General features: G+C 38.5%; 1 protein-coding gene across 1 annotated transcript in view; it reads right to left on the bottom strand.

Annotated features, from left to right (window-relative positions):
- Positions 1-409: 409 nt before the first annotated feature.
- PDE3B (phosphodiesterase 3B) overlaps positions 410-18,130 on the bottom strand; it is a 58,512-nt gene continuing 40,791 nt past the window's right edge. The window contains exons 6-17 of the mRNA XM_082193088.1: positions 17,661-17,865; positions 17,023-17,099; positions 15,988-16,088; positions 13,739-13,876; positions 12,828-12,939; positions 8,959-9,072; positions 7,106-7,305; positions 5,826-6,029; positions 4,902-5,063; positions 2,618-2,864; positions 1,373-1,963; positions 410-1,001 (exon numbers count right to left, since the gene is read on the bottom strand). Of these exons, the coding sequence (XP_082049214.1) occupies positions 1,737-1,963; positions 2,618-2,864; positions 4,902-5,063; positions 5,826-6,029; positions 7,106-7,305; positions 8,959-9,072; positions 12,828-12,939; positions 13,739-13,876; positions 15,988-16,088; positions 17,023-17,099; positions 17,661-17,865 (1,787 nt within the window). The 3' untranslated portion in view covers positions 410-1,001; positions 1,373-1,736. The remainder of the gene's footprint in view (positions 1,002-1,372; positions 1,964-2,617; positions 2,865-4,901; positions 5,064-5,825; positions 6,030-7,105; positions 7,306-8,958; positions 9,073-12,827; positions 12,940-13,738; positions 13,877-15,987; positions 16,089-17,022; positions 17,100-17,660; positions 17,866-18,130) is intronic.

The following is an 18,130-nucleotide window of genomic DNA, read 5'->3' as shown; positions in this document are numbered from 1 at the left end:
CTGACAGAAGCTCTCCTGGTTCTCAGGTAGACTTCTCTCCGCTTCGCCTGCTCCTTTTTATGTGAAAGTGCCAAAGCTAGAACCATTTGTATAGAAAAGAATGTGCTTTATGGCTGAGCTACTGTCCTTCCCCATCATTTCAGAAGAGTGTTAATGTTTCTTCCAAAAAGAGTACAAGCTGAGTGGGCTTTAATCAGGCACACAGTTCAGGGACTTACTGCCCAATGCAATATGGGCTGTATGTAAAGTGAAACTAAAATGAGCAGACAACAGATAACCTGGGCATGTGACTGGACTTCAATTACTATTGTATTTTCATTATTTTTTTAATCTAATGTGTGGTTACTGCAAGCAGGAATATTTACCGTGTGCTTGTTATTTTGCAAAGTGAAGAACAACAATTGTTTATAGAAAACCATCTTTTAATTCTTCAAAGGTTTACATACAAAGAAAAAGTAGACTCTCTCTTTTTTAAATGAACACCTAGCATTAGCACAATATTGTAAATATAAAATCTGTTGTCTCATGTTTCTAAACATGAATCCTGAGTAAGAGTGGAACATATTTATAATATTATTGACTAAAAGAATACAGTCCCTTCATTATCAAAAGTGAGATAGCTTTTGTGTTCTATTACAGAACAATGAAAACAAGGCAACAGGTGTTTATTTAGCAAACTAGCCTGGATATTCACTGCAAACCTGAACATTTTCAAAATAAAATAAAATGGCAGGTTGTGCACCACAGTAAAAAGCATCAAATTGATGCACATGGGATTAAATTTTAACCACAAAATCCAGAATTAATCTATTCTGGTTGCAGTCATCTAATGGTTAAATCAATCCAAGAAAACTTAATTAATAAAACAATTGCAAATCAAACAGGTGTAAACTGTAACATTCATACTGACATATAAGAAACAGTGATTTTTGAATCCACATTAAAAATAAAATACAAATTCCAAAACCTGTATTGGTATTCAGCCCAATTACTGGTAGGTCCTATAAACCGGGACGCGGGTGGCGCTGTGGGTAAAAGCCTCAGCGCCTAGGGCTTGCCGATCGTAAGGCCGGCGGTTCGAATCCCCGCGGCGGGGTGCGCTCCCGCTGCTCGGTCCCAGCGCCTGCCAACCTAGCAGTTCGAAAGCACCCCCGGGTGCAAGTAGATAAATAGGTACCGCTTACCAGCGGGAAGGTAAACAGCGTTCCGTGTGCTGCGCTGGCTCGCCAGATGCAGCTTTGTCACGCTGGCCACGTGACCCGGAAGTGTCTCCGGACAGCGCTGGCCCCCGGCCTATAGATGTGAGATGGGCGCACAAACCCCAGAGTCTGTCAAGACTGGCCTATACGGGCAGGGGTACCTTTACCTTTACCTATAAACAAAATACTTCTGGTGACTTTGTAAAATAAGGCAGCTAAATTTTTTTTCTCAAAAATGGTATAACTACTTTAATATTAAGAAGCTGTTTTCAGCAAGACAGCAAAACAAGGTATTTGAACACCAACTTGGGCATAAGATCTTTGCATCATGGAATGCAATATTCAACCTTTGAATAAAGTTTTCAAATTCCATGTGGTAAAAGTGCATAGAAGTGGGATACTGTTAAGAGAAAATATGTCCTTTCACAGTATTCAAATCTCTCTTACAGTTATGTTCACTGTGTCAGTCTAAAGTCAGCATTATATGAAATAATACATTATTTCTGGAGCAGTACTGTATATCATTCTGAAGGCTTCTTAAAATGTTTTTTCTGCTCCTTGATGTCGTTCCTCTTCTTCATCTGCTTCTTCAATAACCTGAATTTCATCTGCTTGACATAAGGATGTATTCTCTGACTGTTTACTCTCTTCTGATTTATTTAGTTCTTCTTCTTCAACTACTTTCTTCCATACTTTATGATTTTCATTCAAATGGTGTATCAGCTGACAAAATATTCGCTGCCTGCTTTTTCTTCTCTGTAGTTCTGCAAAAGAGGGAAATGCCACTTTTCAAAAGAGAGCTAAACAAGTATGAAACACTTTCCTTATGCTTAGGAAAGTGGTGATACTGAACCAACCTGAATGGCTATGAATACACCTTTGTTAGGCATTCTAGCTGATTAAACATGGAGCAGGATGTGCTTAAAGGTTAAAGGAGAATGGTCTGTGTGCTCAGAATGATGATGAAAGACGAGCTTTGTGAGATGGAAGGAAGAAAGGACCTGGGGGGGGTAATGGAACCTTTTAATTGGAAATGGAAATATGAAGGAATTTGGTGCAATGTTTTAATGAGCAGCACAGATCCAAGGGAATTCTGCTGGTGAAATGGGGCTTTCCCTCTCACCTGCAGCCTCACATGCACCCCCAATATATGTTCCAGAGGGTCAGGGGACTCTGTCAGACAGATTGCTGGTGTTCAGGGAGGAAGAGAAGATGGGGAAAGTTCACTCAAGCAGCTTTGAACTTTACCCTTTATGGTAATGGTGATATTTTACTATGATATCTGGATCACACAACAACAATTTATTTATATGCCTCCCATCAGCTACTCTGAACAGCTTCCAACAAATGTAAAAAATTAACCAGATCCAAATCTATTTAAAATTCTGTATGTATTTTAAGTAAGTATTTAGACTTACTTGTGCTTAAATCTTCCATCTCATCCTCTTCACTGTCCAACTCTTCTTCATCATAATCTTCAGAGCTTTCCATATCATCATCTTTTTGATCAATCCACTGGCCTGGAAGCAAGCCAGCTGCATCGTAAGAGTTACAGAGAGGACCAACAATATGAGTAATAAAAGATTCTTGTAGTTTTGCAAGTTGAGGAGAACGTCTATCCATAAAAGGGCTAATGGGTAATCCCAAACTTGCCTCTTCATCTCCCTGTAAATTCATAAATACAAACACTTAGAAAAGATTGGGTATCAGTGCAAAGTTTGGTAACTGGAACACATAAAACAAAAACGAACAGCCAATATTTCAATAAGGAGTTGTGTTACATTTGTTCTAGTCTTATAGAGCATCACAAAGAACACATTATCAGCAGATATTTCCTTATGAAACTACACTGTAATCACACTTTCTAGGGAGCAGTCATGGAATATATAAAGCTGATTTGTGCCATGCCCAGCATGTAAATACAATATTTAAATAAGTATTGCTACAATCTACAGCTGCCATATGCTGATGGCCAGTAATCATTGGTCATGAAAACAGACTTTTGCATGATGATACAACTGGACACAGTTGCACTTTTCCTACTAAGCTATAGTTATGCCATAGTATAGTTAGAAGCTAAGCTATGAAAGCTAGGAGCTAAATGGCACCTTAAACCTCGGTTATGGGTGCAACAATGGAAAGTCTAGGCGTGCTGTTTTATAACAATACAAAGCTGAAAATGAATGAACAGCAGCTAAAATATTATGTTCATTTTCCACATGGTTTAGTCCTTCCCCTGCCCACCCCCCTAATAATCTTAAGAGGGTCTCCAGTTTTCAAAGAGTAGGTGGAAGTGTGGAAGCAGAAAAAGGTCCTCCTTTCCTTCCATTCTGCAGTTTTAATCTGAAATCTTAGGTGGAGTACTGCACCCAGAGTTCAGAAACTGCTCTCCCTAATGAAATTTCGTTGCAAAATGCACCTAAAACAATGGGAGTTTCAAACCCTGCCGATAGCCCCTAGTTGGATGAGTAGTAAATCCAACTACTTAGTTCAAAAGGACACTTAAAACAGTTTTATACACACACTTATTAAATTAAGAAAATTATCTAGGAACCAACAGTTAATCTGGGATAAAGCTGTGATAGCAGAAGTTTTCCAGAACTTTTATGAAAGATACACTGTGCAGATCTTTTTGTATAATTAAACCATTTAAACAATGTCCTGAGTGATAACAACCACTGGGTGCCCCTTGTTTGTTGTTTGACAGGTGATCAGTTATGACCAAGTGGAAGAACATGGTATTTTCCAGGTGCTATACGGAGGCACTTGCAGCAATTATTAAAAAAGATTACCAAGGAAAGTGAGAAGGGTTCACAGTCCATTTTCTCTCAACAAAAATAAATCATCAATTAACTTCAGGTGCTAGAAAATTCCCAACAGCCTGATGCAGCTGCTTGGAAAGGAGGAAAGCAAGAATGTATTTTGTCTTAAAACCACCAGCATCCCACCAAACATAGTGGTCTAGTCCACATATTAATGCTAAGTCAAGTTTTGTTTAGGCAAAGTGCAATTTGTTTGAATATCTGACTAGCCCAACCCAGCCGACTAACCACAGTTTGCTTTCTGGTAGCAAACTATGATGTGAAGCTATGAGGTAGTATTCAACACTGCATACACAGTATTCCACTCATGCACTATGACTTCCTCTCCCCGCAAATTTCCTCCCCAACCCCCTGGATGACATTTTGAGGGTACAAGTGGGGCTGCAGGGAAGAGGAGCACAAGTGGAATCCTGTTGCAGTAGCAAAACAGCAGAGTTGGAAACAAGGCAATGCTGCTTATTGGCTTATGATCCAGGTCTTGTTTTCATTCTGGTTTGGCACTATGTCTGAACTCAACAGCCTAGCTGAACCATGATTTGACGGGCCACCAACTCAGATGCTCATCAAGTAACAGAAGCACAAGGCAAGAGCAGCTGGAAAACAAACAAGGGCTTTGGAGAAACAAGCTATGGCTTGCTTGCTCATCTGTGAGATTACTTGTGGTTTGTTGGAACACCATATGGTTAGAAAAGGCCATGGTCTAGCCACTGTTTTTGGCAAGTCTTGAGTGACTCCTCTACCTGTCTGTGGAATTCACTGAAAGAGTATAGAATTATGAGCACATTTTCATATGCACATATCTATAGAGATAACCAAAACATATGAATAAAATTCTTTAAACTGTACAAATCTTTCAAAAATTCTGATTTCCCAGGCCTACCTGCTCATAAAATTCATTGACAATGCCCTCTGTCCATTTCAAGTGCAGATCTCTAACTTTTGCTGGACCATTGATATCTGCAAGCTTGATGCATATCTGACACACTAATAAACGGTCACTCTCATTACTCCATTCTATACCATGACTGTTTACATCATTAGCCTGTTTAGAAGAAAAAACAGTTTTTAGTATTTTGGTTTACTAATGTCCACAGTCTATTTCTTTCAGACTTAGATTCAGTGGACTTGGCATTCATCATATAAGGAAGAGCATTATTTATTTTATACATTGTGCAGCACAATCAATACTATTCATGACTCCCAGTTCAATGGGTCTCCCTCTCCACTAAGTGTATGGAAAATAGCAGCTTTAGGCTGATGTTGTAGACACACTTGCCTGGGAGAATAATCTTCCCTCATGTACCTACCTGACTGCTTGATCTGCAGTTTTACAAGTGCCATATAATGTTTGTTCCATATCTATGAGGAGTTAATATTTCAGTACGGCATCCATGTTTTGGAATTTCTGACCTACAAATACTATTGTTATAGTACTGCATGCTTGCTAAAGTAATTATTTCAGTAAATGCATGCAAATGTAAATTCTGTTAAGCTTATCTGCATATTGTTGATAATTATTATAATTCTGTACATCACTTAAAAAGATTTTTTTGACTCAGTGGTTAAAAAAAATTACCGCATTTTCCTGTGTATAAGACACCCCCATGTATAAGATTTGGGGGGACTCCAAATTAAGAAAACATCCCCCCAGCACTACCTGTGTATAAGACGAGCCCCAATTTTAAACCTTTTTTTATAAAAAAAAACCCTATACACGAAAAAATACGGTAACTAAATACGTAAAGCTAAGTTTTAATCATTATGGTATATAGTCTACATGCAGGCATAAACGTGGGCTACAAACCTTGGCATTAAATTCAGCAAGAAAATCAAAATGTTTCTTAAGATCTGTAGCAAGAATTGCCTCAATCACTAAAAATCGCAATCGCTTGAATTGTACATGATCAAGATTAGGCAAAAAGTTATATTCTGGCAGAGATAAGAAGAGGCTCCATGCAGAGGCAGCATGATGATTTTCCAGAACTGATCTGTCGTTGTACAGCACAGCCTGCAAAATTAATACACATCCTTTAAAGATTGACATTTCACAAAAATGTATAGACCAAATAAAATTTCTGACTCCAGAGATAATACAGAGCAAAGATAATGTACAAGAAGGTCCATGTTTTACTATTAATCCGCTGGCAGGTTGTTGTACCTGAAAATATTGGGAAGAACTGTGGTTGTGACATTTCCTCCAAATGTTTTTAAAACATTTAAACAGTCAAACCAAATAACCAAAGGATGGCCCTATAAATCAATTATATTTAATCAAGTATTACAAAATCAAATCCTAGCTGGGTATTTCCAAAAGCTGATATGATGAGGTTTCCTGCCTCAAGCAACAGGAGGAACAATATTACACACTTGGTCGTGTCCTAGTGCCCATTGGGGAAAATCCCATTCCAGGCAATCAAAAGCTTTCTTGAGCAAAACTATATTGCAAGGTTTATCAGTTTTATTTATGTTATGTATTACATTTACATTGGTACTTCGGGTTACATACGCCTCAGGTTACATACGCTTCAAGTTACAGACTCCGCTAACCCAGAAATAGTGCTTCAGGTTAAGAACTTTGCTTCAGGATGAGAACAGAAATCGTGCTCCGGCAGCACGGAAGCAGCAGGAGGCCCCACTAGCTAAAGTGGTGCTTCAGTTTAAGAACAGTTTCAGGTTAAGTACGGACCTCCAGAACGAATGAAGTACTTAACCCGAGGTACCGCTGTATAACTTTTCTTATGTTTGAATACAATTTTCATTTATGAAGCCTGCTTGGCTATTCAGAATGGAATTTCCTATTACAATGTTTAACTTTTTTGCTATTACATCCAGCTATGTTTTAAAATCTTGATATAAAAGTGCAGTAAGACTATATAATTGGAACACTGATGAGGTATATGTGTATTACTATTAATCTTGTTTGTTCTGATGTGTTTGGGAATATATGATTTTGCATGATTTCCTTTAGCACAGTACCCATATATCAAACACATTTAAAAGTCAGCAAATATTAATGCATGTGTCTGCTAAATTTCAGGAATTGAATTGAATACCAGAAACTTTCCAGAAGACAAAACATCCTACCTGAGGAGCATTTGTAGCTACCAGAAAAGCATTTGTACGGCCAGGATGATCATAATCATGCATAGCTGCTGCAATATAAAGAGCCATTAATTCTAAGGCTGGAATATTTGAGGCTAAACATCCATAATTTTCATCAAGCATAGCACAACTCCTGGAGGAAATAAAGGCAACTCGGTCAGCTGAAATATCATCTTCTGTATCTGGGGGAAAAAACAGACATGAACTTACGTTTTTAGAATATTCAGCGATAGCATCTCCATAAATATTTATGTTAAACCCATCAAGGAACAGATTTCACGGTGTTGAGTTTAAATTTTAAAATATAATCTTTAAAAAGGTAAAAAAAAACCAGAAAGTTGGTAATGACTATTCTTCAAGAGAAAGAAATCACGTGTTACGTATTTCTGGATTTTGAAGTGAAGTCTACCACTCAACAGTCAGAGAAATCATATTCAAAGAGGACAAATTGTAATGAATATTTATATATGTCAACAAAAATTGTATTGTACAGTTGTCATTTAAAATGTGTTAAAACGCCTAGTGAACAAAATCAGATGAGGATATTATAAGCAGGGTGTGGCAAATGCCTAATTCACGCATATCATTCACTATTAACTATCTTAACTTCAGGCGTACATTTCCAAAAATGAAATGGTATTTCTCTGAACAATTTTTTTAAAATGTTATTTCCAAAAATCATTTTCTCTGTTTATATATGTGTGTGCATGGGTAGCAGAAGAGAGTGTCAGGCTTCAGGAAGGTTTGAGCCTGCTTTCCCCCACATTGAATGCACTATCACTTCTATATTTAGCTGGTAAGGCACTTTTTTTGGTAGCAAGAGATATTTAAAAACAATATGGAAAAAGCAAACACACCCTCCTTGAAAGGAAAAAGGAAAATAGAAACTGTTCCCCACCTTCCACCTCATGGTAGAAGCCCAGCAGAACTTTAGATTTGGTGGTTCCCCAACCCTGGTTTTCTTCTGCTTTATCAGTTGGGTTTGTGCTGTACTACATTAATGATATTAATAAATAAAATACTTCTCAATTCCACTGCACAAAAAGAATGACTGTTCACTTTCTGTTCAATGTTAGTGAAATCTGTACAAATTTCAAGCAGGTACAATGAAGATTCAAGCTGTATTTCTTGCATCTGTATGATCCCGTGTAATTGCGATGCATCAGAAATACATACTTCCTTCTAAGACACAAATGCGATTCAAGTCCCCCCCCAAAGATATTATGATGATTTTATTATATAAAGAACACATAATTTTAAAAAATATTGCCTTACTATCACTATCTCTTATCTCTATTGTGTAAAACTAAGGCTAAACAATTTCCTTTAAGTCATACTGGGTTAAACTTAACAGAACATTTTAAGATGAGTATATATTAATTAAAGTAAGACCTTGAATGTTCAGGACTATTTCATTTTTACATTGGAATAATTAGGAAAAGCTCTAATTAAGTTAAATAGTTTAGCCTTAGGTATTTTTAGTCTGAGATGTTTCATTTCTTAATTAAATAAAGAAATATTAGCCTAATGTATTTTAGTTGCTAGAAACATGCTGACCACTGCAGGAAGATATAGGTCTCATTCTGGATAAGAGATCTAAGTGAAACGGTTTCCTTGGCTAGGAAGCAAAGCATGTCAGCAATTATTCAATCAATTATCCTAAAACCAGACACACAGTGCTTGTAAATGACATAGACTGTTAGTTCTATCTTTCAACCATGAAATCTACAAGTAATAAGAGAAAAAAATAGGAGACATTTCCTCCACTTCAAATATATTCATTTTATATTATGGGGGGGGGGGGTCTCTGTGGAAGACCAAACAAAGTCACATACCAATGTCTGCTCCAGTTATAGAATCACTATATAGTTGCTGAAATCCAGGAATTGGTCTTGTTGTAAGATACCAAACAGCGTGAAGAACATCTGTTGCATGTATTCGATTGTGATCTAAAATAATATTTTTTAATTAAATCCAAATGTTATCATAATATAAACTAAACATACCACTCTTTCAGGTGGTCCGCAACTTAACGGAACCACCTTTACCATCGGGGCCTTGTAAAGACCCCAAGATCTCCTGCAACGATTTTGCAACGTTTTTTGCAGATAAAATCACTCATATTCGGAAGGAGCTAGACACCACCGTGGGAGCAGGGCTGGGGCGGGAGAGTGCTAGAGCCCTGTCTGGTCAAGTTGCATGGAATCAATTTCAATCCGTTACCCCCGAGGATGTGGACAGGCTGCTTGGACGAGTGAAACCAACCACCTGTCTCCTTGATCCTTGCCCATCCTGGCTTATAAAAGCTAGCCGGGAAGGGCTGGGCGATGGGCTCTGCGGGGTGGTGAATGCTTCCCTCTGTGAGGGAACATTCCCAGATCCGCTGAAAGAGGCGGTCATTAAACCGCTTCTTAAAAAACCATCTTTAGACCCGGCCAGTATGGCCAACTATCGCCCAGTCTCAAATCTTCCATTCTTGGGCAAGGTGATTGAGCGTGTGGTTGCTGAACAACTCCAGGCACGCCTGGAGGATGCGGACCATTTGGATCCCTTCCAATCAGGGTTCAGGCCTCATCATGGGACTGAAACTGCCTTGGTCGCACTGGTTGATGATCTCCGGCGAGCTAGGGACAAAGGTGAGAGTTGTTTCCTAGTTCTGCTGGATCTCTCAGCGGCCTTTGATACAATCGACCATAACATCCTTCTGGACCGTCTAGAGGGGTTGGGAGCTGGGGGCACTGTTATACAGTGGTTTCGCTCCTTTCTCCTGGGCCGTGTTCAGAAAGTGGTGGTGGGGGATGAGTGTTCAGACCCTTGGGCCCTCACTTGTGGGGTGCCTCAGGGTTCCGTCCTCTCCCCCATGCTTTTTAACATCTATATGAAGCCGCTGGGAGAGATCATCAGGGGGTTTGGACTGGGTGTCCATCAATATGCAGATGATACCCAGCTCTACCTTTCTTTCAAATCAGAACCAGTGAAGGCGGTGAAGGTCCTGTGTGAGTGCCTGGAGGCGGTTGGAGGATGGATGGCGGCTAATGGATTGAAGTTGAATCCTGACAAGACAGAAGTACTGTTTTTGGGGGACAGGGGGCGGGCTGGTGTGGAGGACTCCCTGGTCCTGAATGGGGTAACTGTGCCCCTGAAGGACCAGGTGCGTAGCCTGGGAGTCATTTTGGACTCACAGCTGTCCATGGAGGCACAGGTCAATTCTGTATCCAGGGCAGCTGTCTACCAACTCCACCTGGTACGCAGGCTGAGACCCTACCTGCCCGCTGACTGTCTGGCCAGAGTGGTGCATGCTCTAGTTATCTCCCGCTTGGACTACTGCAATGCGCTCTACGTGGGGCTACCTTTGAAGGTGACTCGGAAACTACAACTAATCCAGAATGCGGCAGCTAGACTGGTGACTGGGGGCGGCCGCCGAGACCACATAACACCGGTCTTGAAAGACCTACATTGGCTCCCAGTACGTTTCCGAGCACAATTCAAAGTGTTGGTGTTGACCTTTAAAGCCCTAAACGGCTTCGGCCCAGTATACCTGAAGGAGCGTCTCCACCCCCATCGTTCTGCCCGGACACTGAGGTCCAGCGCCGAGGGCCTTCTGGCGGTTCCCTCATTGCGAGAAGCGAAGCTACAGGGAACCAGGCAGAGGGCCTTTTCGGTGGTGGCGCCCGCCCTGTGGAATGCCCTCCCATCGGATGTCAAGGTGATGGAAAACTACCTGACATTCAGAAAACATCTTAAGGCGGCCCTATTCAGGGAAGCTTTTAATGTATGATATTTTAATGTTTTTTTGGTTTCTGTGGAAGCCGCCCAGAGTGGCTGGGGAAACCCAGCCAGATGGGCGGGGTACAAATAATAAATTATTATTATTATTATTATTATCTGTAACCTGCTAGCAGTGAAGCACTTGGAACACAGGATGGAAGAGGAAAAAAATGCCTTAGGAATTTAGAGTTAATAGCTTCTGTAGATTAAAGGCGATCGCCTGTGCAAATCTGAGCCCCATATAATAACTGTGCTAGGGATTTAGCTTTAAACATTTTAAGTGTTGATGGCATGCGATTGCCACCTTTCGTATGGAAAAAGCGTGTCAGAATCTTGGCACTCTGAGATGCTTTTTCCTTTGCATATTTCTGATGTGCTCCCCATGACCCTGTTGACTGAAAAATAAGGCCAAGGTATTTAAAGACTTTTAACTTGTTCGATCAACTGATTATCCATATAGCATCTATGGGCCCTATAGTTTCTTGAAAGCACTATGACTTTAGCTTTCTTGTAATTCACAGCCAGCTGTTCTCTGAAAGTTCATACACTTCCTTACTGGTGGGGTAAAAAATCTGGCCCTTTGACAGCATTGCCTGCACACAGGATTTCTTCCTTTTACATAGGGCTTTCAGACATCCTCCCCACCCCCCACCCCCCACCCCATTTGAGGCAACTGGGACTTCAAATCACCAGATGATTGACAGATTGATGGCCCCATGCACCCTCCCTCAGGGGAGATAAGGATCTGGCCTACTGGCCAGAAAGGTCTCCCACCCTCTAATGACAGTACAGAGGGGAGGGGAGTGACAAATGTGTCAACCTTCTAAAGGTACTCAAACCCCACAATTATGTACCAAAAAAAGCTCAGCATGGGGTGTATTAGCTGTTACAAATAAGCTATTTGAGCTATTTCTCAAAGTATCTTCCACGCAAGTTTTTCAAGAATATTTCAAGAATGTTGCAGACAAGTATAATGGCATGGTAGAGTAAAGGAAGGGTTAAAGAAGAAGGTAGGAGTTGTTTCAAAATTAAAGTTTGTCTGCAATAAGAAAAATAGATATGTGAATGCTTTAGGTGGCTGCTGATAATTCTGTCAGAAATCCCCTAGCATTCTACCACCAAGAAAACTAAAATTCCTAAAATTCCTTGAATGGGAGGACAGTGTTTGAAACTCCCTTTGTTCTAGGCACATTTGCGACAGGGAATTTCATTAGGGTGAGCAGTTTTTGAGCTCTGGGCACAGTACTGTGCCTAAGATTTCAGATTAAAACTGCAGAATGGAAGGAAAGGAGGACCTTTTTCTGCCTCCCCACTTCCTGCTACTCTCTGAAGACTATAGAAGAGACCCTCTTAAGAATATTAAGGGCGTGGGCAGGGGAAAGTCTAGACCATGTGAAAAATGAACATAATATTTTAGCTGCAGTTCATTCATTTTCAGCTTTGTATTCTTGTTATAAAAAAGTGTGCCTAAACATTCCATTGCTGCGTCCATAAGGTGCCATTTAGCTCCTAGCTTTATCTTAGTTTCTAACACTGTGGGAGGGGGGAGCTTATTTAGATGGGTTTGAATACTGCTGGTGTATGTGAGAAAGAATAAAGAATAAAAATTAAAAGACAGTCCAAGTTATTTAAAAGTTTCAGCATTAAACTTTCTACAAGACTGATTATTATCTCCTTGTATTTACGAAGCTAGCAAATGATTTACATGCATACAGTTCATTTTATCCATTTTTGTTATCACATTATTAGCAATTTAAATCTATTTATTGTTATTGTTCCATAACATATGAAAAACATTAATAAAAGAAACCCAGCCATCATTATCATAGCATTACATTGCAGCATCAGATATTTGAAAATAGGACTAACATGATAAACTACGCAGTGTGGCTTAAAGAAAAAAAAAATAATCCTAATGTTGTAAGGTATTACTTACAGGGAATGTCTCGATAACCATTTTCTAGTGCCTGAAAGTAGTTCATGAATTGCCGAGTTGGAATTTTGAAAATTTCAAATAAACCAGTGTCTTGAAACAATGTGAATGCAACCTGAACACAGAATATAATTATTTTTATTGTAAGGAAAGTTAATGTACAATTAATTATGCTTCCTTTTTTTAGCTTTTACATTTTGTCTTTTAAAACAAAACTAGAATTTTTTTAAATTAATAATTAAAAATTAGGATCAAATATATTGAATACTAAGAATGTTAGGATGGCTTATATAAATAAACAACGAAGTGGATAAAGCTGTTAGGTCTGCATCCAAAAAGCAGAAGCACTAGCAGAACAGGCTTTCTCACTCACTCTGTCCTCCAAAAACTGCTCCTGAGAGTGAAGAGCCTCTCTAGAATATGGGATGTGGTATAGGGAAAAGATCAGTGGTTCACCTTACACAAGCAGATCAAGCTATGGATATCTTAAGTTAAAACCTAATGCAATTTTACTACTAACCAATTATTGAGGTTTCCTAACCAAAGAGGTTTAGTTATTAATTAGTAAAAACCATCTAATTCCTGCTCTCTAAAAGAATTCTATGTATAATTCACAAGAATGTGTGCTATCAAGACTTAAAAGTAGGGTCACTACCTTTTAAAATACAGGACAGGTTGAGCAAAATAAAGGACAGGTTGGGGTGGGGATGGGGGGCACACACACTCTTATGGCACCACATCCTCTCTCCCCACTTTGGGATATTCCAAAGTTCTCTAAAGGCAAAACAACATTTCCTACATTTAACATTTATCCACATGTAAGCTTAGAAAAATAGCATAATTCTATAACAGCACACACACAGCCTAGAAGGTGTTCATGTGTAACAAATGACATATATCTAGGAACAACCAACCTGACTAAGGATTCTTCCAGATTTGTCTCCCATTTTTTCAACAAGATCAAATATCTGGAAATTCCAGTTGTTCATCTTCTCCATTAATGAATCATGGTCTTCTGTTAGAATCAGTTCTAATGAAGGAGCTGTCTCCATCTGTATAAGAAAAGTACAACATATAAAAATACTAATTCATTATATGCATTTAGTTTTATATTTAAATAAGTCCACAATCTTCTGAGGCTAGTTAATGTAATCACTTTGCATATGTTTGGACATTGCTAAACTTGATCAAACTAGGTAAGATAGTGTTTACAAAATAGGATTTATTTAGCAACATGTATATCCTACCTATCTTCCATCATCCAAGGGAGCATACATGTGGTGCCCATATGAACAACCATCCAGGCACTGACCAAATCCAGACCGGCCTAGATTCAGCAAGGTGGTTGCCTCCTGATACTCTGGGACAAATTTATGTAATCTGAAGCACTGGGTTTTTAAAAACCACAGAATGATTACTTGCTGTGCAGGAGCAACTGCCCAAGATCTCTGGCTCAAAAAAACATTTAAATTCACATCAGAATAATGAACATGAGCCAAATCTGTGGTATCTAAAATAATTTCAGGAATTGCTTTATTATCATAATGCATAAAACACTGTTAGCCTTACTTTCCCAGCAGAATCCCTAAAATATTCACTAGTCTGCCCCATTCATTCAAGCAGCTATTCTGACTGCCAAACTGGGCTTTGAGGAGACTTTAGCACAGCACAATACTGTAGTAACTCTTGAGTACTATTTGGCAGCTAACATCTACTCTTGGCTGTTCAAGAACCTGTGGATCTAGTACTTTATATTTTTATTTGGCTTCTCTCTTGTTTCCTTTTCTATACCCTCATGCTCATCCATGATGCAAACACCACTGCCAAATGAGACTAACTGTCCAACAGTGATCTTTGCCTATGTTAGCAATGCTAGGGCAAAGACTAATACGTTACAAGAACTAGTACTTCTTTGCAGATACTGATATTTGTGTAAAACAACATCATTAATGATTTTATGGGAAGATAGCTATCATATACTTAAAAGGAAATTGTTCTTCTTGATCATGTTGACTTCTGGTATGAGTGTATCTCTATTTCCACTCGCCTCTGCTTAAACTGGAAGGTGAGATGGATGTGGAGCTAAGTCTTCCCTTTTCACTTGCTACACACAATCCTCCCTAATGGGCACAGGTTAGAAAGGGGGGGGGCTGTACCACAGCAGGCCCAATAGGAACCTCATGAACACAGCTGTCTTCCTGTCACCATCCTGGGTTTCTGCTGGAGCAGAACTGTGGAGAAGGGCCAAAAAAGAAGTATTTGCTCCATCAACAAAACATAAGCAGATAATATACTATTGCTGTAGAAAAGTGCCTATACGGGGCATCAATGATATAATATGTGTAGAGTTTGGAAGAGCTCAGAGATCTAACAATAATTGTTGATGATATGAGGAGGAGGAGGAGAGGAAGAGAAAGAGGAAGAGGAAGAGGAAGAGGAAGAGGAAGAAGAAGAAGAAGAAGAAGAAGAAGAAGAAGAAGAAGAAGATTTTATACCCCCCTACCCCCCAATGGGACTCAAGTCAGCTTACATATGAAAACAAGAATACTTAAAACATAGAAAAATCAATCATTAAATTATAATTAAACACTGGTAGAATTAACACTATACATAATCATAGAATTGTAGAGTTGAAAGGGACCACACGGATAATCTAGTCCAACCCCTTACAGTCCAGGAATCTCAACATGCAGTCCCCCATCCAATGTGAAACCATAGAATCATAGAATCATAGAGTTGGAAGAGACCACAAGGGCCATCGAGTCCAACCCCCTGCCATACTGGACCCTGATTAGCAGTTTTATTGCTGCATAAAATATGTTTAAAACAAACCAAGAATTATAATAAAAACAGCAGGTCTCAACCATTATTTTGGTTGTGCCTGGTGATCACTTGGAGAAGTCATATCTCCACATGTTGGGTATTGGAATGTAGAAAATAAAAAGCTACTTTATGTTCTGAATCCTATATTTATCATGCTCTTAACCCATGTTTTTACGGAGTTTTCACATTTTGAAAGTTAAATCTAGACCTGTTCAGAATATTGTATGCGAAGCATTGATGTTATAAAACAAATTAAATATAGCATGTTGCAATAAAATGGTACGTCTCTATTAAAAACATGAATTGCATCACTACAATATTACTGCAATGATATGCTTACATTAGTTTGATCCATTTGATGACTGTGATTTTCAGTATCATCCTGCTTTTTCTCTATAAGGTGAGCAGAGTCTTTTGAAATATAATTGTTTGCATCTTCACCTTAAGAAATGTAAATAATACAGTGAGTTTAACGTAAGTAAATTTAACAACAAAAATTCATAATGCTTTATTTGAATTTTTTATGGGAAGCAGCTCATAGATGGGATCAAATGAATTTTTTTAATTGCTCTTATTAAGTCTCAACCACAGTTTAAAGACCAGGTTAATCAGTTCCTCCCTGAACTCCCAGTTATAGTAGCTATTCCATTAGCCTATAGGAGAGAGCGAGAGAACCGCTCTATGTGCTCTGCTGAAAGACCGGCAACTTTAGGCTCCTGCACTCCTTGGAATACTTCCATGCCAGCTTTTCAATACAAATATCCTATAGCTAAGTTTGCTTTTCTCTTCATCCTTCCCAATGCCACTCCCTTTAGTTTCATGCTTTTAGATTGTAAGCATCCTACAAGCACTTGGATTGCCATTCTTTAAAAAAAATATTATTAATTATATCATAACAATATATAGCAAACACCATTACACGTCAAACATCCTTGCTTCTGATACAAGAAAACAAGTGAAAGAAAAAGAAAAAAAGGATATAACAAATGAAAATGAGAGAGGGACAACATAACAAAACTCTGTAATACCATGAATAAATCAAAAGGGAAAATATAATCATTTACTTTGTCATTCCAGAAATGTGAAAATAATGACATTTGAAAGTTGCTCTGGGAACTTCTTTTGGCTAAAGAGCAAGATAAAAATGCTTTGAAGAACTACATAAAATAGTTGTCTTACTTCAGACATGTATAGCTGTATTTTTTTAAGTATGGCTAAAGTTGTGGCCAAACAGGTAAGAATATTTGCACACAATTTTCATATCTGATTGAAGTCAAGTTCAATATTTCAACAGATCTGGAATATTTACTCTTATTACAAGTTCATGGGGGGATGGATGAAACAAAGACTATATAGTTGTAATTCATAATCCCACCTGATTTTTGACTCTGATGTTCTGTAGCAGATTCAGATAACGAGGCTGCAACAGACTTGAATATCTGTCGTCCACAACTTAAGAAAAATAAAACAGTTATTTCTAATTTCTATTAACTATTTTTGAATACTTTTCTTAAATCTTAAGAAACATCCATTAAACCACTGATAGAATATCATCGAAGCAGCTTTTATACAGTGTTCACAATCATGCAATTTTAGCTGTATCCAAGAAGAAGGCTTAGAGGTCCAAGACTCTTTTCTACTATTTTTTTCTTCAAGTGTCAGTGTCCCACAAAGATTCACAGATGTAGGTACAAATGTCTACAAAACAGGAGGTTTCATAAACAGCAGTCATGCAATTTTTTCTCTTACAGCTGGCTGCTAATATATAGATCATCATGGTGGAATGATTATTTAAGCAGGAGGAAAAACAGCCCAAAAATGCAAAATATTGAGAGTGGTGAGAGCACAACTCAAGTATTGAGATAAAAGAGTACTTAAGAAGCAATTAGGAAATAATGACCCTTCTCAGTCTTCTACCAAAGAAATATCCAAGACAGACTATGATAAGAAATTTTATTCTGATGTTGGTATTCACACACATGAATCACTGATTAAATAAAAAGAGAGCATTACCTACTACATGTATAATGTGAAGATGTTCTAAGTTGTTGCTGATAATCTGAAGGACTAACTGTGCATCCCACAGATTTATGCATATTAACAGTTGACTTAGTAAGGAAATCAGCAGTATCAGGAAATTCTACAGGTGACCGGTGGTACACACTTGACAGAAATCCATTACTTGATGAGGACACAGGACTTAGATTTGGAGAAGTTCCTAAAGGAAACAGAGGGATAAAATGTTGGAAGTCATAAATATATCTTAAAGTGCAACTTATGCATATTTAAGAACAGTGCCTTAAATTTTCCAGAAAATAAAAGATGACTGACAAAAATGAAAATGTATCTTATCTCATAGCTCTTGCAGATAACAGAATCACACATACACTGGAAGTAATATGCTGCAGAATCTCTCCATTGGCTATTGCTTAAGCAAAAAAACTCTTCTTATAGGGGTGAAGCAGATGTCTATGAGAAGCACA

The sequence above is a fragment of the Podarcis vaucheri genome (assembly GCF_965113315.1).
Source record: "Podarcis vaucheri genome assembly, chromosome: 1".
Classification (NCBI taxonomy): Eukaryota; Metazoa; Chordata; class Lepidosauria; order Squamata; family Lacertidae; genus Podarcis; species Podarcis vaucheri.
Note: the sequence above shows the minus strand (reverse complement) of the source record. Positions and strands in the feature narration are given on the sequence as shown.